Source organism: Bubalus bubalis, chromosome 2 (genome assembly GCF_019923935.1).
Source record: "Bubalus bubalis isolate 160015118507 breed Murrah chromosome 2, NDDB_SH_1, whole genome shotgun sequence".
NCBI classification, from domain to species: Eukaryota; Metazoa; Chordata; class Mammalia; order Artiodactyla; family Bovidae; genus Bubalus; species Bubalus bubalis.
In genome coordinates, this window is record NC_059158.1 from 78,075,375 (window position 1) to 78,098,916 (window position 23,542).

General features: G+C 40.5%; 1 protein-coding gene across 1 annotated transcript in view; it reads right to left on the reverse strand.

Annotated features, from left to right (window-relative positions):
* Window positions 1-23,542, reverse strand: part of MYO3B (myosin IIIB) — a 547,383-nt gene that overhangs the window by 143,077 nt on the left and 380,764 nt on the right. Inside the window, exons 27-29 of the mRNA XM_045163938.1 lie at window positions 5,791-5,902; window positions 4,236-4,398; window positions 2,872-2,952 (exon numbers count right to left, since the gene is read on the reverse strand). Coding sequence (XP_045019873.1) covers window positions 2,872-2,952; window positions 4,236-4,398; window positions 5,791-5,902 — 356 coding nt within the window. The remainder of the gene's footprint in view (window positions 1-2,871; window positions 2,953-4,235; window positions 4,399-5,790; window positions 5,903-23,542) is intronic.

The following is a 23,542-nucleotide window of genomic DNA, read 5'->3' on the forward strand; positions in this document are numbered from 1 at the left end:
GTCTGGAGCCCTGTCCCTCCCTCGATCACGTCCACTGAGATCACTCGCCATCAGAACCACTTGAACAGCTCCGGGAGTCTGAGCGAACGGCCCACATTTCAAACGAGCAGGCTTGTCTCTCCCAAGTCTAGCCCGGCGGATCATAGCTCACCTGATTTAAAGTACTGATTGAGTCATTTCCAAAAGGACCCTGGGACTTGGAGACGGTGGTGCCCAGGCCAAGTACTGCCTGGAGGAGGGCCCCTAACACTGACACCAGTCTCCTAACAGCCAAAGCCCTGTCCTGGGGACAGATTCCTGGAGAAAGCCCGGGAAGGTTAATACCCTGACTTTGATCTCTGTCAAGGCATACCAGCAAGAATTAATTTACATTTCAGATGAAAAAGGTTGACAGCATGAAAAGGCATCTTGTTTCTGGTATGTGAATGTGCCGTAATAGATCGGGAATTCTGAAAGGAAGTTCTGAGGAAGCTAAAGGGATAAGCTGAGCGGCTGCTTTTATTGGGAAGGAGATGAAAGGAAAACAAATTTCAATATGCGCTGCTCTGTAGCAACATGTAGGCCAAATGCTTCCTAAATTTCAAGGGCTATTCTTTCAAAAACTATATAACATAGCGTTGCAGCATGATTTAAACAAGCAAAAAAAAAAAAAAGACAATAGGCCAGAACTTGAAATATAAACCAAACACATTGAAGAGTCTACATTTCAAATGAAATGATTTGTTGAAAAAATAATAAATTAGAGAATAACCATAGAAAATACCCAGAAAAGGTTATGTTGTGATAGCATCCCTAAGCCACTTCTGCAGGCTTCAAAAATAAGAGTACCCCTATATTTGGAGTTTGTTCTACTTGAAATGTCCCAGGGACATGAAGAGCTTGTAAGGAGAGGATTATACTTTAGGAAGAGCACACCCCAAAACAGAGACATTGGAATGAGCTGTCTTGCTTTTAGATCAACACTGCCTTTGAATCGAAAGATAAGGAGAACATTTTCAAGTAAAAGTAATCTGCCCATAAAATTGCAAATGTCATTACCCTATCTGAGTATCTTTACCACTTACACAAAACCAGCCCCTCAACTCCTGTCCATGATGTTGGCTGAAGGGCAACGAGACATTGCCCGCCCTTGCTCTGGCTGTCACACCCTCCTGCCAAGAGGGTGAGGTGGTGTCAGTACCACCCTCAATAACTACATGCCCACCCAAGCCCATGGGGACTCAGAAGCTCCCAATACCACTTGATATGCAGGACACTGGCTGCCAGGCTAAGAAGGAGGGTGTTTCCAAGGTTTAAAAAAAAAGAAGCTACTTAAAGAAATGTGTTCTCTCCAGTCCCATGAAACAAAACGACCCTTTCATAGTGTACCCACCCTACAGGTGCTGCGCTGAAAAGATGCAGCCGAGCATCCTGATATAATGAAGCCACTCACCTGTCTGTTCTTATGCATTTTCTTATGTCTGTTCTTATGCATGTGGCAATAACAGAGTCCAAAAGGGAGCCATCTAAAGATGATTTTCAGAGAGGGAAAATTTGATTTATGATCCTACACACTTTATGATAAGGGAATCAACAATAGATAAGCTTAAAGTTTATATTTGAAAATACATGTTAGGCTTTGAGCCAAACAGTGAGATCAGTCCAGTATCTTCTCTTGGTGTGGGAGAGGGTAAGGGGAAGTATGTGTGTGTGTGTGTGTGTTGGACAGTGGGGAGGAAGAGAGAAAATGCATTTTGAGTTGTTTTACTTGTTGCAACTAGAGCTGGATCCTTCTTCCTGATGCTTTGAAGCTGTGGAGCTTAGAATTCCTAGGGGATGGTGTTAAAAGTTGCACTCTGGGGTTGAAATGACACTCTTTCCTCCCAAACATTTTGTTTTTGAATAAAGTTGTCTGTCCTTTACAGGGCCAGAGAGTTCTGAAAAGTGCCTCAAGAAGCCAGGCTCTGAGTAGGGATCTCCTCGAAAGGGGTGCAGTTGTTTCCCTTAAAAGTTTGTTCCAAGTGTGGCAGTATCTGAAATCCTCTTTCTCTGCTGGCCTGGTCCGTCTGGCCTGGTCACATCTCTCTTGTTCTGTCTCTGATATCTTGTGCTCTCAGAGCCCGGGTGTGTGTGCTCTGGGGCCTGTCTCTTCCAAAGCCTCAATTAGGCACATGCAGCTTCAAAAGACAGAGGGAGCTGAGCCCCACAGCCCCTGGGGATACTGCCCTTTGCAGAAGAGCAGAGTGACCTGGGAGGCAGAGCTTGAGGAGCGCAGGCAGCTACAAGCTGAGCCACAGCGTGCCAACCCCAGGGGGCCCAGAGGACCACCGCAGTCCCACACAGGCCTGGGTGGGGAAACACAGTTTGCCAGGCAAGTACCTGAGTTAGTCCTATCTCTGTGCTATAAAGAGATAGGCTGAGCATATAGTTAGAGAATTCCAAGGTTGGAAGACCTTTCAGACCTTTCTAGCCCATGTTCTTATTTGCAGATAAGGGACGGGTGACTCCAGGAGAGGAAGGGAATTGCTCAGTTGGCAGTATGTAAAATGGACTCTATCCAAACTGGCTGTGAATAAATGCTGACTTGGCCTCTGACTGGCTGTGTGACTATGGACAAGTTATTTCACTTCTCTGTGCCTTGTTTCCCCCTCTATAAAATTGGGAATACAAGAGAACCGACTTGGAGCATCCTTAGCCAAGGTCTGGCATGTGGCCAGTGCTCTCAATCATCACATGGACGGGGGTGAATCAGAACAAGTGCTAGACCCACTAGAACTCTTGACTCCTCTTCCAGTGCTCCTGAATTATTAACCTTTCAGCTTTTTGAAACTCATATGAACTTAATCACAGAAGATTTCCAAGTGGATGCTATGAAAATGATGTTTTAATTACCTGCGTGAATATGAACAGCAGACTCACTCCTTCTGTTGCTTATTTTCTTAAATTTCCTCCGAGCATCATATCCTCTCCAGGCTAAAAATATAAAACCATGTGCTAGGAATGAGATTAATTTAAGAATGTGCCAGAGAATTGATATAAGCTGTTTCCCTCCAATCCTCTACCCCTCTCCTCCTCCCCACTGCTTTCTCACTGAATAAAATAAGCAGAGCTATGTGAGTGATGGTGGGAAAGAGGGGCCTCTCTGTACTCTCAGCTTGGCCTCCAAGATGCTTTTGAGAAGGAGTCATTTTGGTTCAGGCAGTGAATTTCTGCAACCTCTGGATTCCACTTATGAATCACTTGGAGCCCTGTGCAGGTGAGGTGGGTCCCTGTCCTTCCAACCCATGGAGGAAGCTCTGCCTTCAGGACTTGAGGGGTAGGAGAGGACTGGAATGGCCTGACTCACTCTGTATTTTTTATTGGGAGAAAGGTATAAAACATGAAAGTTGAAGGAGAGAAAAATAAATAATAATGATTAGTGGCATCACATTTGCCTTTGGTGAGGGGAGACTATGTATAGAACTGTGTTTAGGGAGGAAATGCGTGACGGAAAGGGAAACTGCGTGGGAACTGAATGAAGAGAAGAGAAAGGGAGCCTGGGGCAGGGGGCAGGGTGTTGAGTCCTTCAGAGTACTAGGCACTGAGCTGCTACCAGCAGCATGACCCGCTCTCCTTTTCACTTCCTCCCTGAGCGCTACAGCTCTCCATGTCACTGAATGAGGTCATGAAGTCCAAGTGGACGTTATGATTCTGGGTTATGAGAACACAAAGGAAATCATCTGCTGTGTTCAAGACCTGGGACAACTGCCTGCAGTAGCACGGGAGCTCAGACGCTATTTGTGACACAAATGACACACGTGTGTGCAAAGAGGCACTGACAAGGCTGGGTGTAGGACAGAGCCTAGTGATGAGCTGCCTTGGTTTACAAGCTCTGTCTGAGCCAGAAAAGCCTCCTAGATGTGACAGTAGCAGTTCTGAGGCTGAAAACCTGGTGATGGACATGAAGTGTGTATGAGGTGGGTCATCTGGGAGCTGAGGCACATGTCTGTGTGATTGGGGTTTTACCTCCACCCACTGCTGCTGCCTCTATCTTGCTGTGGGTAAGGATGGCTCCTTTGCTTATCTGGAGGTCAGAGACTGTGGCAGTCTTGCTCACAGCTATACCTCCAGCACCAAGCACAAGGCCTGGCCTGCAGTAGATACTTGATAAATATTTGCTGAAGGCAAGAGGGAGGGAAGAAAAGGAACCACTGAGAAGAACAAAAGGTGAGTGGCCTCAAGCACTTAATGAAATGCCAAGATTCAGGGCTGTTTACCTGACTGGATGGCAATAGCCCCCTTCTGTCTCTTCTCTCTGACTCTTCTGTATCTCCTGGCTCCCAGCCACCCCTTGGCATAGGCCTGCAGCACAACCACTCTGCCTATGACTTCCCGCAGCAGCAAATTTAACTGCTCGACATGATAATACTTGAGAAAAACCTGAAATAAGACATCAGTTTTAGCATTATATATAGGCTCCCAAGGGATCCTCTGGTGCTCAGGGGTAAAGAAGTGTGTTAGTTGCTTAGCTGTGTCTGACTCTTTGCTACCCCATGGACTGTAGCCCACGAGACTCCTCTGTCCATGGGATTCTCCAGGCAAGAACACTGGAGTGGGTAGCCATTCCTTTCGCCAGGAGATCTTCCTGACTCAAGGATCAAAACTGGGTTTCCTACATTGTGGGTGGATTCTTTACTGTCTGAGCCACCAGGTTCAAATAAACCCTGCAAATGATTCTTCAGTGGTAAAGAAACCACCTCCCCATACAGGAGATGCGGGTTCAATCTCTGCGTCAGGAAGATCCCCTGGAGAAGGACATAGCAACCCACTCTGGTATTCTTGCCTGGGAAATCCCATGGACAGAGGAGTGTAGTGGACTACAGTTCATGGGGTAACAAAAGAGTCAGACACGACTGAGCGACTAAAAAACAAGAATAATGGACTCCCACACAGAAATTCACTCTGCTCCAACAAATTAACATAAATATTAAAACATCATCTAAATAAAGTTTACAGTGACTTGATTTATGCTAACATTACTGATTTCTTGGAAGCAAATACAATTAATCCCCTTGTAAGGTCGAGCCAATGTGGACTATTAATATACACAGACGATGAAGTTAACAGGGTTTTAGGAGATCCTAAATGTTCTCCAGGCTGGCCTCAGTTCTGCCATGAGTTCCATTTTCTCAGCTTGATCTTTTCCCCCTCAGCTCTGATGGAGGTGTTAAACTAGAAAAACTGACCAGGGCGGACAGAAGTTCTGAGGGAGTGGGGCTTGAATGGGCCACAGTGATCTAATTTCTGCCGAGGAGCAGCAGCATTGCCATCCACAGTCAGGCTAAGGCTGGCATTGTAGGGCAATTCAGAATGGACCACAAAAACCTGAAATCTTGTCGGAATGTGATGTTTCCCCAAATGAAAAGCTAGACATGATGAGACTACTAATCAGAGTGGGCAGTATACAACATGAGTCTAAGGAAAAAAGGACAAAAGTATAAAAGATACTCATTATTGTCATTAACATGATTTGTGTATTTGCCTGCAGTGCTGGAATAAGCAGCACTGAAAAAAAGGACATTTAAAAATGAGCTCAAAGATCTCATTCTAGAAATGTTAAATGGTTCTCAAACTACATGCAGAACAGGAAGCAAACTCTTCTCTTTTGGCCTCTGAGGTCCTGGGACTCCAGACCCAAGACCAGCAAAGATCACTGTTAGGTTGGGGTCTTGTCTGGTAAGTTGCAAAACTTACAGAGCTATTCAAATCACTGATAAGAGGTACACAGCAGAGCATCTCAAGTGACAATCTAAACAACAAAGAAAGAACTACCTTTGTTTTTCCCAGCAGCCAGTGATCTAATCTGGACTTTTCCAAGATAGCGATGCAACTCTCTTTGCTAGCAAGAGGTGTTTGATGTGCTCTGAATGCCAAGTAATAATACCTACAAAACAGAACAGTGAAATAAAGCATTTTTAGTCACCATTTGATTCAGCATCATAGAGTTGCTCTGGGCCCATTGACATGCCTTGTTTTTCAATATCAAATATTTGTTGAGCATCAATAATAGTGTACTAGGTAGTGGAAGACACACAATTCATGCTTATTAGCGCTTATCTACTTTCATATTTTCTGCTACATGTATTTTCCTTTTAGTATTGCTTGTAATTCATATTCAAAGCATACTTGGCATCTTTTACATGCAAAATCAAAGTATGTAATCCTTTAAAAAACTGAAGTTTAGACGGCTCTCCCAGCAAAAGTTACCATTTTAAATGTATTACTCTTTTAAAAATAATTTGTCATCTCACTGCATGAATTTTGGCTCTGCTTTGAAAATTCCATCTGAAGCAATGTGTAGAGAGCAAAAATGATCACAGCCTGACACTACTGATTCTGTCTGGTAAGCTCTATGTCTCTCTCAAGGTAAAAAGTGGGTATGTTTTCTTGAGACAATCACCAAAACCACATTTGTCTTCCTAAATTACTCATTTTAATAAACTTCTGTACTTTCAGATGAAAGAGTTTCTGGGTAGATTCAAAGAACATGACCAGATTATATATATATATGTAAGTTTGTATATGTATATGTGTGTATGTCCATATGTACGTCTATATACATGTATATGCATATATACGTACATGATGTTGAATATATTATCTTTTTAGAAAACTTTACCTTAGCTTTTCTTTTAAAAACTTTCAAGCATCTTTCCTCTGCTCCTTGTTGCCATCTGTAATTAAATTCAACCACTTGGAAGTATTTCCTTGTCAGAGGATTTTCCTGTCATTGCTCAGACAAGGGTGATCTGTTATTTTAGAATTGCTTTAAAATGTAGAGCCATTTTTACTTTTTAAGAAAATCACCAAAATATAAAATATGTCCTTTCCTCTTACCAAATATTCCCATGCTTTCTGTTTATGGAAAGATAAACACACTTGATTAGCACTTGAGCCATTTAGCTTTATCTTTGTGCTACAAGATTGTTTTACGAGTTAGGATCGAATGCTGATTTTGCCGAAAACATTTGCATTCAGAGATTCTGAGAATGTTTCTAAGACTCTGAGTCTCTGTTTCCACCTGTGAGGAAGAGAAAGCAGTTTTCTCTCAGAACCCCTGAATGGTGGCCAGGACTATGCTAGGTCGTCTGGCCAAGCCCAGGAACCTGTTCAGAGTCAATGCTCCTGGAGCTAGGTGGGAGGAGGGACAGCCAGGAGTCAGGCTGAGGTCTGGGCAGTTCATGGCATCAGCACAGATTCTTTAGCCCTAGTTTCTCAAGGACTGTAATTTCAATCATGGGTTCTTGGATTTGGCTTTTGCTAAAGTAAAAAGACTGTACTGCATGGGGGTGGTAGAAATAGATGGCAAATCTCTATGGGGTGAATGTCTTGGGAAAGGTAAAGTACAGATAGCTTAAGATGTAAAAGTCATTGATAAAAGCAGGACTTCCCTACTCTCTTTTCCTTTAGTCCTGGACATTTATAAAATGGGCTATATGCTATAAATAACATATGGCATGATTATATGTTTAAAATATAATTAAAGGCTTCCTTGGCCTTAATCAGACAGGCTTGCTCAGGATGATTGTTCAATACTCTTAGTGATGAAATATTTAAAGATAATCTAATGAATGACCAGAACTATGCAGTATATGAGATTACAAGATATGTTCTAACTATCCATTCAAGGATTTATCCTTGTTTGGGGGGCATCCATGGATGCTTCTTAGCAATTTCTAAATACACAGAATATGTCATGAATTAATATAAATATTAGAAATTAACTTTGATTTTTAGCACTTCAATTCAAATCTCTTATTATGATAACGTTCATATATAGCTTTTAGTTCAGAAAGAGATGGATAACAGTACTGTCAAGATGTGAAGATTTCAAAAAATATTAAGGGAGCATTTAAGTGATATGTCTGCAGTAATCAGGTCAGAGAGGTATCAGTACAGTGTGTTTTTGCCACAGAGTATTCTAATAGATAACACAATTAAAAACAAAACAAGACAAATAAGCACTTTGGCTGAGCTTCTGTATGCTTCAACGCTTCAATATAAGGGCAAAAATGAAACGAAAGGCACAAAGATAAAAGGCCTGCCACCAAGGGGACATCTTTTTGAGAAGATCCATTCCACCCCCTTCTTGAAGCAGCTTGATGAGTTAAATAAGCAGGAGACAATACAGTAGCAAAATAATACATGTAAAGATTTGTCTTGAGGGTCTGAGTACTTGAGAACATTGTAAAGACTAGTTCTATCTCTTTAATCAAGAGTTCTGCCCTGAGCTGTTCACCAGTTCTGCCCTGAGCTGTCTCTGATTGGTAGAATTCCTCTCTCAGATTGGAGCTTGAGCCCTGAGTTAAGAGTGAGAAGGTCTTTCATCTCTAACCATAGGTAAGTCACTTGTATCTAAATTTTCACAGGGAGCAATGGGAACCAGATAAGTGGTTCTTAACTCAGGTGGAGCGGAGGGTAGTGGAATAAACATTTTTTCTTAGGAAAATGCTCTTGATACAACATATTGCACACAGTATCAAGGGTTCCACATAGTTCGTGTTGGCCCTCCAACGACCTAAGAACCCTTCCCTATTTCAGAGCTCTATGGAAAGTGATAAATTTTACAAGACCTTATCTTATTAAAACATATAAGTTATTAAAAGAGTAAATATCCAGTTGAAAAATCTCTATCCAAAAATGTTATTTAGTTTTCTGCCTAAAATGTTTTATTGTATGAAATACAAATTTTTCAAGGAAGAGTTTTTAAACTAGTTAAACTAGAGGTACCAGTTACTACATAACAAAAAAACTTCAAAACTTAATGGGTTAAAGAGTAGACATTTATTGTCTAACAGTTTGTGAGGGTCAGGCATTTAGGAGCAGCTTATCTGGGGATTTCTGGCTCAGGGTCTTACGTGAGATTACAGGCAAGATGTTGGCCAGGGCTCCAGTCATCTAAAGGCTTGAGGATCTATTTTCAAGATGGCGCTACCACAAGGCTAACGGTAAAAAGCCTTAGTGTCTTTCTGGCTATTGACAGCATGATTCTCAGTTCCATGCTATGTGGGCCTCTTCAGAGGACTATTTCAGTATCTTCATAACAGAAGATGGTTTCTACCAGAACAAGGGATCCCGGAGAAAAAGCAAGAAGGAATCTGTAATGCCTTTTATGATTGAGGCTTAGAAGTGATACACCATCACTTCTTCCATATTCTTCTATTCATTAGAAGCAAGTCACTAAGTCCAGACTACATTTAATGAGAGAATTTAAGTTTTACCTCTTAAAGGGATTTAAGTATCAAGTAATTTGTGGCCATATCTTTAAACCACTGCAAAGAATCTCTCTGAATCATCAACTCTTATCAAAAAATGCACAAATATAATAAAATAAGTTAAAAGTAAAAGAAAAAGACATACCATACTAACACTAGTCAAATTAAAACTGGACTGGTTATATTAATATAAACAAAGTAGATTTCAGAGTAAATAAATATAATGAGGGATAAAGAAGTTTATTTCATAGTGATAAAGAGGTCAATCCATCAAAAAAACTAAACATTCTAAGCATTTTTTCACTTAATAACACAGCTTGAAAATACATGAGCCTAAAAGTATTAATGCCGCAGGTGCTAATACTGTTAATTGTGTCTTGTTAATAAGACACAAATATAGTCAGATAATTAAGTACCCTCTTCCAATAATTGATAGGACAAGTAGACCAAAAAAAAAAAAAAAAGAAAGAAAGAATCATCAAGGATATGGAAAGTTTGAATAACCAACCTAACCTAACCGACATTTATAGAAAATTCCAGCCAAAAATAATAGAACACATTTTCTTTTCAATTACATATGAAACACCTACCACAATAGGCTATATTCTGGGCAAAAACCCCCATGACTTAGTCATACAAGGTATATTCTCTGACCATAGTGGAATTAAATTAGAAATCAACAAGATACCTGGAAAATTCCCAAATATTTATGAACAGACTTCTATGGAAAAATAACCCATGTATCAAAGAAGAAATCAAAATAAAAATCAGATTGATCAAATGAACATGAAAACACAACCTATCAAAAATTTGTGGGATACTGCAAAAGTAGTAGTATTTAGACATGTATACCATTAAACACCTATAACAAAAAAGAAGAATGGTCTCAAATACATGAGCTCAACCTCTAACATATATTAGGAAAAGAACAAATAAAACCCAAGATGAGCAGAAGAAAGGAAATAAAGATCATGGTGAAAAATCATTGAAATAAAGAAGAGACACTGAATGAAATTTAAAAGTGTTATTTGAGAAGGTTAATGAAATTGGTAAACCTTTAGCCATATAGGTTAGGAAAAGGAAAGAAAACAAAGGTATGAGATTAGTGATATTCTATAGATTCTACAAATATTAAAAATATAATAAGGGAATATTAGAAACAACTTTGGGGGCCTCCCAGGTGGGCCTAGTGGTAAAGAATCTGCTGCCAATGCAGTAGATATAAGAGACGTGGGTTTGATCCTTGGGTCGGGAAGATCCCTTGGAGGAGAGCACAGCAACCCACTCCAGTATTCTTGCCTGGAGAATCCCATGGAAGGAGGTGCCTGGTGGACTATAGTCCATAGGGTCACAAAGAGTCAGGGTCACGACTGAAGCGACTTAGCATATACGCACAAACTTTATGTCATGCTAACAAGATAAAAGAGAAAAAACATATGATCTTACTAAAAGAGGAAAAGGATTTGACAAAATCCAACATCCAACACTAATTTAAAAAAAAGAAACTTTTCAACAAGCTCAATTCAAGGGAATTTCCTCAATCTTAAAAAATAAAGTATCTATGAAGACCATACAGCTAACACCACATTTAATGGTGGAAGACCGAATACTATTCCCCTAAGCTTCGGAAAATATAAAGGATGCCCATCGTTACCACTTCTATTCAGCATTGTAAAAGTTCCAGCCATTGAAAACAAAAGAAAGAAATAAAAGGTATAAGAATGGAATAAGTAGAACTGTCTTAATTCGAAGATGACACATTGTCTATGTAGAAAATCCAATGGAATCTATGAAACAAACAAACAAAAAAAATCCTACCAGAGCTAATAAGTGAATTTAGTCAAGTTGTAGGCTACAGATCAAAACCAAGATCATGGCATCCGGCCCCATCACTTCATGGCAAATAGATGGGGGAAAAATGGTAACAGTGATTGACTTTATTTTCTTGGGCTCCAAAATCACTGCAGATGGTGACTGCAGCCATGAAATTAAAAGACACTTGCTCCTTAGAAGAAAAGTTATGACAAACCTAGACAGCGTATTAAAAAGCAGACACATCACTTTGCCAACAATGGTCCATATGGTCAAAGCTATGGTTTTCCAGTAGTCATGTACAGATGTGAGAGTTGGACCATAACGAAGGCTGAGTGCTGAAGAATTGATGCTTTACAAGTGAGGTGCTAGAGAAGACTCTTGAGAGTCTCTTGGACTGCAAGGAGAGCAAACCAGTCAATCCTAAAGGAAATCAACCCTGAATATTCATTGGAAGGACTAGTGCTGAAGCTGAAGCTCAATTACTTTGGCCACATGATGAACCAACTCATTGGAAAAGATCCTCACGCTGGGAAAGATTGAAAGCAGGAAGAAAAGCGGGGAGCAGAAGAAGAGATGGTTCAATAGCATCACTGACTCAGTCAACATGAGTTTGTGCAAACTGGGAGATAGTGAGGGACAGGGAAGCCCGTCATGCTGCAATCCATGACACAGCAAAGAGTCAGATAAGACTGAGCAAGAGAACAGCAACAACAAAAGGCTACAGATCAATATACAAAAATTATTATACTTCTATATACTAAAAATAAACAAAAAGTAAAACTGAAAAACTATATCATTTATAACATTTAAAAATGTGAAATACAGTAGTGATAAGTCTGACAATAAATGCCATTTCTTCAGTCTTTGTTTGAAGACAACAGCCAGAGTTCTACACAGTAGAGGGCCAGGGTAGATCTGAAAGGAACAGTGTATAGCATCTTTGTGTTTCTGTTGTATACAGGTGATTTGGAGATTTAGCGGTTTTTTGTTTTGTTTTGTTTTGTTTTTTAACTTTGGTCTTTTTTTCAAATATTGTTTAATAAAGTTTAATTAGCTCCAGAAAAAAAAAAAAAAAAAAGACCTGTGCACTGAAAATCATAAAACATCCGTTAAGAAAAATTAAAGAAGACCTAAATAGATGGAGAGAGATATTATATTTCTGAGTCAGAAGATTTAATATTGTTAATATTCGAGTAAAGCACATTGGAGAAGGAAATGGCAACCCACTCCAGTGTTCTTGCCTGGAGAATTCCAGGGACGGGGGAGCCTGATGGGCTGCCATCTCTGGGGTCGCACAGAGTCAGACATGACTGAAGCGACTTAGCAGCAGCAGCAGCAAAGCACATTACACTTCATAATGCAGTGAGCCTCATCCAATCAGTTGAAAGCCTTAAAAGTCTGTGGTCCCCTGAGAAGGAATTTTATCACCATGCTGCCTTTGGACACAAGACTACATCAACTCCTGCTGGCATTTCTAGCCTGCAGATTTGTAACTTGCCAGCCCCCACAACTACCTGAGCTGATTACGTAAATCAATTTCTCCTTGAGAGAGAGACAAATCTGCATCTGTATATATAAATACACACACATCCTATCGGTCGGTTTCTCTGGTGAAATCTAAATATAGTCCCAGTTCCTTTTTGCTGTTATTTAAACATGGAGTGGAGATGGAGCCAACTGTGGTGGTAAACTTCCTACTAATGGTACAGGCAAGTCTTGCGCAAACCCATGAGTCTGGTAGGTTGTTTTTTAGTAACTTCCTTTCCTCTCTCTCATTTCTTCCCCCGTTGTCACTGAACTTCCCAAGTTTCCCACAGATGTTGGGTTTGTGTACCACACACTGGGGGTCCAGGACATTCAAATCCAGCTGTTCCTCCTCATGCTCACAGACAGATCTTCCCTGTCCTGTGTCAAAACTCTCCGTGCCTGGGCATTGTTGCAGGGCCATCTGTGCAGGGGATTAGCTGGCTCATCTAATAAACATTTAGATCCTGAAGGGAATTTAGACTCGTCAATAAAAATTCTTACTTTGTTTAGAGGAGAAAGCCTGGGAGAAAGCCAGAGAGCCAGAGCAACTGGCTTCAAGGCCACAAACTTAGAATAAGAGCTGAGGCTTTGCCAGGCCTTCTAATCCCAAGTTCAGGCTTCTTTATACTCATCTAACCTGTGTTTACTCTTAGCTATTATTATATACATAGGTAGTATCATTGTCTCTCTAACAGGGACCTTTGATCCTTCAGCACTTTCCAGCTAACTGGAGTGTCTACAGTGATCTGGAATATTGGGACTTGACTTAGAAGTGTTTATCACCTACATCTGAACATCAGCTGTCAGGCACTCCTTGACACATGATCCAAATAATACTCTATTTGCACTAGTGTATCAGTAAGGTGTTGCTGTTTCAGTGGAAAACTACATTGTCTTTAGCATATTCTCCAGGGTTATCAGATTCTAGCCCTGGTTCATCTTCTTTGAGCTATTTTGCAACTCTTTCTAAATTGTAGGTAACTGATAGATACATAAATTCTGTCCATTCTGGTGATAATTTTAATTGACTTCTTCTCTACTGTGGAAAAACCAGTGGTGTTTCTATTCATGATTCATCTTAACATTCCTTTACTTTATATAAGCCTGTGCTGGTTTGACTTTTCCTTTGAACTGATTATAATATCTGTCTGGTTCCCTCATATCATGTAAATAAAATAAATTCTTTAAACACATTCATTTTTATATCTGTATGTAAGTCATGATTTTATCTTCTGAAAACTATCTTTAAACAAGAGGAAGAAAGAAGTCGAGAAATTCAGGCTATGGAGTTTTGACCCAAAGGAGCCTAAACACATGAGCAAGTGGAGGCAGAAGTCCTCATACCTTGGTAGACCCAGTGCTACCAAGCAGGCCTAAAAGGTCTCGTGTGCTCAGAAATACTGCCACTCTTCCACCTCTGAAATGCAAATACTGGTTAGTGCAATAGGTTCATTTTGGGACTTACTGAAAAAAATAGTTATTTTCCAAAGTGATCACACCAATTTATAGCCTCACCAGTGTTGTACAAAAGTCCAGCTGCCCTCTATCCATGGCAACCCTGGAGATTGTCAGACTTACTGATTACTGCCAAAATAGGTAGGAAGTGGTATTTCATTGTGGTTTTAATTTGTATTTCCTTAATTACTCATGTGGTTGAAATTTTCCTCTTGTTTTCAACCGTCTTCTGACAATGACATCTTCTAACAATATATATAATGAATTTAATTCTTCTAGTTTTTCCTAATGATTATCCATACGGCTAGAATGGGAAAGGAACAAAGGAGGAAAAAACCCCCCAAAACACTAAGAGTATCTAATTTAGGTAAAAATTGTATTAGCATTGGAGATCACTTACTTTTTGTTATGCCTGACATTTTAAATCTGTACCTCTTACCTTAATCATTCTCCTCCTGCATCTTTATGTTGTTTGGGAAGGATGTGCCTCCTTTAAAGATGCTTTTGAAATCCCAACCTATACTGAATGAGCTCTGCTTTTCATCCCTCTGGTTTGAATTTTGCTCTTAAAGGCAAGCAAAACATCTATATTCTAAATGAAGATGTGCACTAAGTCAATAGTGAAACATTTTAAAAAAGGTTAATTATACAAACAATTTTATTTTCCTTTTTAAAGAAAAAAAAACTTTAAACAAGTAACTTCCTTTACGATGAGTCATTCATTCTGTATAGTTTCAGAGCTCTGATATAACCATGTTATTACTGTTCATCACTTTCTAAATTTAATTGACTTTTCATCCCCTCTCTACTCATTTGTTTGGGCTTCCCAGGTGGCACTAGTGGTAAAGAACCCACCTGCAATGCAGGAGTTGTAAGAGATGCAGGTTTGATCCCTGGGTTGGGAAGATCCCCTGGAGGAGGGCATGGCAACCCACTCCAGTATTCTTGCCTGGAGAATCCCCATGGACAGAGGAGCCTGGCGGGTTACAGTCCATAGGGTCGCAAAGAGTCGGACATGAATGAAGTGACTGAGCACGCACTACTCATTTGTTCATTAAATAAAACTTCATTTAGGACCTATTAATGTACCAGATACTGATGGAAGAGCTGGAATGACATGAGCGAGCAAAGCAGACAATTTCCCCACCCTCACAAAGCTTCCATTCTAGTGGGGGAGACAAACATTAACAAGCACACAAAGGACATCATTTTGAGTAGGGACAAGGACTGTGAAGAACCGCAAATCAGGGCAGAGGGGTTCATTAGTATATTGGGGATATTTTTGGCAGGCAGCCTTTAGCAATCAGGATGGTGAGAGAACTCAAACCATGTTATCTGAGGAACTGGTGAAGACTTTCGGGGCTTCAAACTTAGAAACAAAAAATTTAACAGGATCTTATATGGGAGGAAAAAGTTTTCTTTGACTCTCTTAGGGTCCCTCCCTGTTAGGGTCTGAGAATTAGACTTTCACAGACAGATTCACAGAAGAAAAGCATTCAAATCTATTCACACAAGTTTTGTGTAACACAGGAGCCTTCATAAGGAAGACATGAAGAAATGATTAGATGTGAGTGTTTTTATGCTGGGTGTCATGAAGAGTGGAGAGGTGTGGAAATGTATAATAAGACAGGGGATGAGCTAAGTATAGTAAACTGGGAGAAACTTAGCAAGGCCTGTCCAGATTCTGCTCTGTGTCCCTTTGTCTTCATTGATAAGGATGTTTATTTCCTCTGGGTCTAACAAGGGCACCTTTCACAAGACAGTTTTTTGGTAAGGTACTCAAATATGTTTCAAATTTTAATAAGATTCTCTATCAGTGTGTTAGTTGCTCAGTGGTGACCAGCTCTTTCTCTATAAATTTATTTACTATAAATATCCATTTACCTATAATAATATACATTTATTTACTAATGAAAATTGAAATAGCACATCAAAATTTTTGTTACAGTTCAAATTTTTGAAAACCAGATAATTTAGTTAATATACCTTTCTCTAATTATGCTCTGGCCACACTACCCAATGTTTTCTTTACATTTATTCCATATAAGTTAATCTGTTTCAGATTCTTGATATTGGGTTTCATCTTACCGACTTCAGACTTTTAAAACAATGTGCATGCTTAGTCATTCAGTCATGCTCAACTTTTGCCATCCCATGGTCTATAGCCCCCCAGGCTCCTCTGTCCATGGGGTTTCTCCAGGCAAAAATACTGGAGTGGATTGCCATTTCTTTCTCCAGGGGATCTTCCTGACTCAGGGACTGAACCTGCATTTACTGCATCTTTTGCATTGGCAAGCAAATTCTTTACCACTAAGCCATCCGGGAAGCCCCAAAACAGGTGATCAGTTCAGTTCAGTCGCTCAGTGATACTTGAGACCTATTAGTGCTTCTTTGTGTCAAATCAAGAAGTGGAACTAAAATATATTCAAGTCACCCAAATGCAAGTTTCTGTATCAATGTAGAAAAGAGAGATGTAAGAAAAAAAAATATCACAGACCTTATATCACAGGTATTACAATATTGGTACACAGTCTGTCCTAGTGCAGAGCAGCTTTCCCAGGCTGCTTAATAATGATCCTAAAATTACTAGCAAGAAAAAAAACAGTACAAGAACAAAGTTTCTGGCTCAACTGACTCTATGTCATAATTATTCTCCGTGAGCGTATGCTCAGAAGGATCTCTATGTACAGGCAAAAATGACAGCTACATTTAAATCTTTCCAGAGATTCAGTCTCAACTACCTTCTGCTAAAGTTCTCTCTGAGTTAGAGGAGATTGGTTCCCATAGTACTATTTCATGATCTGAATCATCCTTTCTATCCTTTCTTTCTGAGCAGTTAACAATATCCTCATTCTTCTCCTCCTATATAGTATGCCTTTACTAAGTCTCTGTCCATCCTACTGAGGTGGATATTTTGGTAGAAGAGAAGAGAATTTGGTACTAGAGTTGAGAGGTGAGCTACTAAGTTTCTTTATAAACATTTCAGAGACAGGTTAAGAGGCAGCTGAAACTTGGAAATTTTCTTCGACGGACATCTGAGGAGGCTCAAGGGTCCAGGTGGGGTTGAGCACCGATGAGTCCATTGGAAGTCTAGTCACAGCTTGAAGATTCTCCTAGATTTTTGAGGTCCAGTAGAAGGTGATGCTTCAGTTTAGTTCAGTTCAGCCACTCAGTCACATCTAACTCTTTGCAACCCCATGGACCACAGCATGCCAGGCTTCCCTGTCCATCACCAACTCCCAGAGTTTGTCCATTGAGTCGGTGATGCCTACCAACCATCTCATCCTCTGTCATCCCATTCTCCTCCTGCCTTCAATCTTTCCCAGCATCAGGTTCTTTTACAATGAGTAAGTTCTTCACATCAAGTGGTCAATGTATTGGAGCTTCAGCTTCAGCATCAGTCCTTCCAATGAATATTCAAGACTGATTTCCTTTAGGATTGACTAGTTTGATTTCCTTACAGTCTAAGGGATCTCAAGAGTCTTCTCCAACACCACCATTCAAAAGCATAAATTCTTATGTGTTCAGCCTTCTTTATGGTCCAACTCTCACATCCATACATGACTACTGGAAAAACCATAGCTTTGACTAGATAGATGGACCTTTGTGAGCAAAGTAATGTCTAAGTAATGACTAAGCATGCACATTGTTTTAAAAGTCTGAAGTCAGTAAGATGAAAGTAATGTCTCTGCTCTTTAGTATGCTGTCTAGGTTGTTCATAGCTTTTCTTTAAAGGAGCACATATCTTTTAATTTCATGGCTGTAGTCACAATCTGCAGTGATTTTGGAGCCCCTCCAAATAAAATCTGTCACCATTTCTACTGTTTCTCCATCTATTTGCCATGAAGTTATGGGACCGGATACCATGATCTTAGTTTTCTGAATGCTGAGTTTTAAGCCAACTTTTTCACTCTCATCTTTCACTTTCATCAAGAGACTCTTTAGTTCTTCTTCGCTTTCTTCCCGAAGGGTCATGTCATCTGCATATCTGAGGTTATTGATATTTCTCCTGGAAATCTTGATTCCAGTTTGTGCTTCATCCAGCCCAGCATTTCTCATGATGTACTCTGCATAGAAGTTAAATAAGCAGGGTGACAATATACAGCCTTGTTGTACGCTTTTCCCGATTTGGAACCAGTCTGTTTTTCCATGTTCGGTTCTAACTATTGCTTCTTGACCTGCATACAGATTTCTCAGGAGGCAGGTAAGGCGGTCTGGTATTCCCATCTCTTTAAAAGCTTTCCACAGTTTGTTGTGATCCACACAGTCAAAGGCTTTGGCATAGTCAATAAAGCAGAAGTAGATATTTTTCTGGAATTCTCTTGCTTTTTTGATGATCCAACAGATGTTGGCAATTTGATCTCTGGTTCCTCTGCCTTTTCTAAATCCAGCTGGAACATCTGGAAGTTCTTGGTTTACATACTGTTGAGGCCTCACATAGAGAATTTTGAGCATTACTTTGCTAGTGTGTGAGATGAGTACAACTGTGCAGTAGTTTGAACATTCTTAGGGATTGGAATGAAAACTAACCTTTTTCAGTCCTGTGGCCACTGCTGAGTCTTTCCTTTCCTGGCATATTGAGTGCAACTGTTTCACAGCATCGTCTTTTAAGATTTGAAATAGCTCAGCTGGAATTCCATCATCTCCACTAGCGATGTTTGTCGTGATGCTTCCTAAGGCCCACTTGACTTCACACTCCAAGATGTCTGGCTCTAGGTGAGGGATCACACCATTGTGGTTATCTGGGTCATTAAGATCTTTTCTGTATTGTTCTTCTGTGTATTTTTGCCACCTTTTCTTAATATCTTCTGCTTTGGTTAGGTGATGCTTGCTGCTGCTGCTAAGTCTCTTCAGTCATGTCCAACTCTGTGCGACCCCATGGATGGCAGCCCACCAGGCTCTGCCATCCCTGGGATTCTCCAGGCAAGAACACTGGAGTGAGTTGCCATTTCCTCCTCCAATGCATGAAAGTGAAAAGTGAAAGTGAATTCGCTCAGTTGTGTCCGACTCTTCGCAACCCGATGTAGTGCAGCCTACCAGGCTCCTCCATCCATGGGATTTTCCAGGCAAGAGTACTGGAGTGGGTTGCATTGCCTTCTCCGAGGCGATGCTTAGGACTCTCAAATTGCTACAAACTAGCAAGGAAGAACTATAGACCTGGGAAAGAGCAAGAAAAATCTAAACTCTTAATTGTGGTAAGAGAAAAATGTCACACAAGACAGTTCTGTGGCTTGCTTCATGGAAGGTCAGGAAGTCCTTTGTACAGACACCATTTCTCAAATTCCTTCAGTTGAAAATATTCAGTATGCCATGTGTCATAGTTTGGGGTAGTACGGCCTGAACTCAGGCCCTTAAATTGTCAGACCACCTTCACCAGATCCATGTGGAGATTTCATAAAAGATGTGGATTCCTGGGCCAGACTCCAGATACAAAATCAGAATCTCTGGGTCAGAGCTCAAGATCTCTATTTTAACAAGCTAGACGCTTACTCCTTGGAAGGAAAGTTATGACCAACCTAGATAGTATATTCAAAAGCAGAGACATTACTTTGCCAACAAAGGTTTGTCTAGTCAAGGCTATGGTTTTTCCTGTGGTCATGTATGGATGTGAGAGTTGGACTGTGAAGAAGGCTGAGCACCGAAGAATTGATGCTTTGGAACTGTGGTGTTGGAGAAGACTCTTGAGGGTCCCTTGGACTGCAAGGAGATCCAACCAGTCCATTCTGAAGGAGATCAGCCCTGGAATTTCTTTGGAGGGAATGATGCTAAAGCTGAAACTCCAGTACTTTGGCCACCTCATGCGAAGAGTTGACTCATTGGAAAAGACTGTGATGCTGGGAGGGACTGGGGGCAAGAGGAGAAGGGGACGATAGAGGATGAGATGGCTGGATGGCATCACTGACTCAATGGATGTGAGTCTCAGTGAACTCCGGGAGTTGGTGATGGACAGGGAGGCCTGGCGTGCTGCAATTCATGGGGTCACAAAGAGTTGGACACGACTGAGCAACTGATTTGATCTGATCTGATCTGATGGTGATTTTGATACATGGTAGAGTTTGAGAGGAGAAGGCAATGGCACCCCACTCCAGTACTCTTGCCTGAAAAATCCCATGGATGGAGGAGCCTGGTAGGCTGCACTACATGGGGTTGCGAAGAGTCAGACACGACTGAGCAAATTAACTTTCACTTTTCACTTTCATGCATTGGAGAAGGAAATGGCAACCCACTGCAGTGTTCTTGCCTGGAGAATCCCAGGGACGGGGGAGCCTGGTGGGCTGCCGTCTATGGGGTCGCACAGAGTCGGACACGGCTGAAGCGACTTAGCAGCAGCAGCAGAGTTTGAGAATTCAGGGGACCATAATAGCTGACATAAGTTTAAGTGGAGAACACAGCTGATTTGTTGTCTTACATCCAGAGGGAAGAACTTGGATGGCTGCATAGGAGTCTCCTGAAGGCTAATTTTGGTCAAGGTTAGGAAGGACATGGTTGTGATCAAACATCTGAAAACATTTACCCTCAGGAGCCAGAGAGTAAATTCCCAGACCCAGAGTTATTCAGGAGGAAGCAGACTGAGAAGGCCAAGCACATTGCCAAAGAAATTCTAGTTTTAAGGTATGTACTTGAAATGAATGACCCTTTAAGAATCCTTCCAATAGAGTCTATGTTGAATTGTCACCTGGCCTATTGGACTACTGCTAGGATTTTAGAACTGATGTCCATCCTTAACCCAGTACGGCCACTGTCACAAGTCCTGGGTTATTGTTATTACCTTTGGGTAGGTTGGAAGTCTCCTACAGTAGCAGCATCACCTGGAAACTTGCACATACGCCTCCCCACTGAAGCAGAGACTCTAGGGCTCAGCAATCTGTGTTTGAACAGATTAGCCCTCCAGGATAGTCTCATGTGGGAGAAAGTTGAAAAATCACTGATTTGGAGAAACAGAATCCTATGGAAGTCAGGTGGCTTGCCTAAGGTGATCGAAACCTGGCTCCTATAACTGTCATCTTTTTTTCTTTTTTAGGCTCAAATGACCTTCTGGAGCACATCGTTTTTTCCTGGAAAGGGCAACCGTTTAAAATCTACCCTAAAGACATACTCACACATGTTTAACATTTAGGATTGTTTATGGAGCCTTGCTGGCAAACACGGAGAAGGCAATAGCACCCCACTCCAGTACTTTTGCCTGGAAAATCCCATGGATGGAGGAACCTGGTAGGCTGTAGTCCATGGGGTCGCTAGAGTCGGACACGACTGAGCGACTTCACTTTTACTTTTCACTTTCACACATTGGAGAAGGAAATGGCAACCCACTCCAGTGTTCTTGCCTGGAGAATCCCAGGGACGGGGAAGCCTGGTGGGCTGCTGTCTATGGGGTCACACAGAGTCGGACACGACTGATGCAACTTAGCAGCAGCAGCAGCAGTTGGCAAACAATTGGACACAATGTCAATATCCACGAGGAGAGGAATGGCTAAATAAATGTCACAGATTTCAATGATAAAGTTAAAAGGAATCTGTCCGAGCTATAGAACACCATGGATTTATCTCTAATACCTATTGTTAAATAGGAAAGCAAGTTGCCAAATGGTATAAAGTGTGATTCAAGTTAAGCTGAAAATTTAGGGGTTTTTCTTTTCTCAGTTCGTTTCTCTCCTGGTATTTGTGTGTGTGTGTGTGTGTGTTGGGGGGGGGAGGGGTGGTGTATTCTGAAAGGATAAAACTACCCTGAAAATAGTAATGGCTACTCTAGAGAGGGGACATAATGTGGATACTGGGAAATGGAATTAGAGATGCAGGAAGAAAGACTTTAGCTTAACATACAATATTTTAAAATTTTAAAGAAAAAGGTATTCATATACTATTTTCACAATTTTAAAATTAAATTTCAAATATTAAGTAAAAATTGTTATGATTTAATTACAATGGGCCCAAATCCTGGTCAAATATTGATTTGACCAGGTTTGATTAATATCTCCTCTATCTAAGTAGATATTCTTAATCATATGGCAAAAGAGTATCAATTCTTTTCATATTTTAAAATATCCCCTGAGGAACCCTAAATTTCTATCAGTGACCACCCAGATCGTCTACTCAGACACCCAAAATACAGGACAATTATCTGAACAATTCAATCCATAAAAATAATTTTCTATATTATCTAATAATATAGATAATAGAGGAAACTGAGCTATTTTGGCCTGGATAATTTGGTAATTATCCCCAATTGCCCATTTCCCTTTAGTGTATATAAAAATCCAGATTTAGTTTATTAACTTCTTTCCCATATTTACCATAAGTCCCTTTTATTTTAATTTTTTCCCTTCATGTTTTGCCTTTAATAAAGAGAGAACAGCTGGCCACCATCTGCTACCAAAAAAAAAAGTCATTATACCCATTATATCCTTAGGAAGACTCTTCAAATTTGGCCTTGCGATAAAAGTCACATTGATCTGTGTTACTAGACTGTGGAAGTCCTGAGATTGCAAATTCTAATTCAGTATTACTATAGCACTTGGTGCACACAATAGGTGCTTAATAAATGTTTCTGATGCTGTTGCTGTCTCCTAATCAGCTCTAAATGGGAGGCTTTCTAAAGAAAAAAGAACGGAATTAGAGATTGTGTCTGAGTTTATTCACAAATTAATTTGTAATAGAAAGTTAAAATTTAAACTGATCATTCTATTTCACCACTAGTAAAATTATTAATTTTTTTTTTTTCTGCCTGAATTCTACTGACTTTGCAATGATTATTTGGATGTGTTCAACTGTGTCATTTATGTATTTTAAGGATGGGCTTTGAAACCAGACTGATTCTCATTTCACGTCCTGACTGTACCATACACTATCTGCGTGATGGCTTTAAGCAGTTTCCTCATCTGTAAAGCTGGAATAATTTCATCTATTTCGGGGCTAGTGGTAAATGTAGGATGCATATGTAAAGCACTGACAGGAAGCCTGGCTTAAGCAAGTGGTCAATAAATGCCCCTCTCCCCTTTCTTCTCTTCCTTTCTTTGACAAAAATGCATTTTTCTCCTCTTCAACTCAAATGTCTATGACAAAGCAGCTAGCAATCTTTCCTCTGAGTCATCCCTAAAACATGGTTTTTAGGGTTGGGCTGATATGTACCATAAAGTGAACAGAACACACTAGAACAAGAATGACTGAGAGGTCAGTTGATGGACTGGGCAGTGGTTTGCAAGAGCACCATATGAAAGGGAATTACAAAGCCCCATCTGGGCTCTGAAGGAAATGTGCCTTGACTGAGAAGCCAGGTCTGCAGCTGGGGCTGGAGAGTGCAGTGGCGCTCATTTGCCATCTCTGTGCCAGGAGGTTTCCTTTCATACTCCTCCTCTTCTTCCCTTTGTTCATTATTTTCTTCATTATTTTTTCTTTCTGCTACTTCATCATTATCATGCAACAGAAGCCAGTTCACTGGAAATTTGTTTTAAGGAATCTCCAAGCAGGAACATAGAGTTTTAATTTAGCCTCTGATTTTCATAGAATAAGCTGGG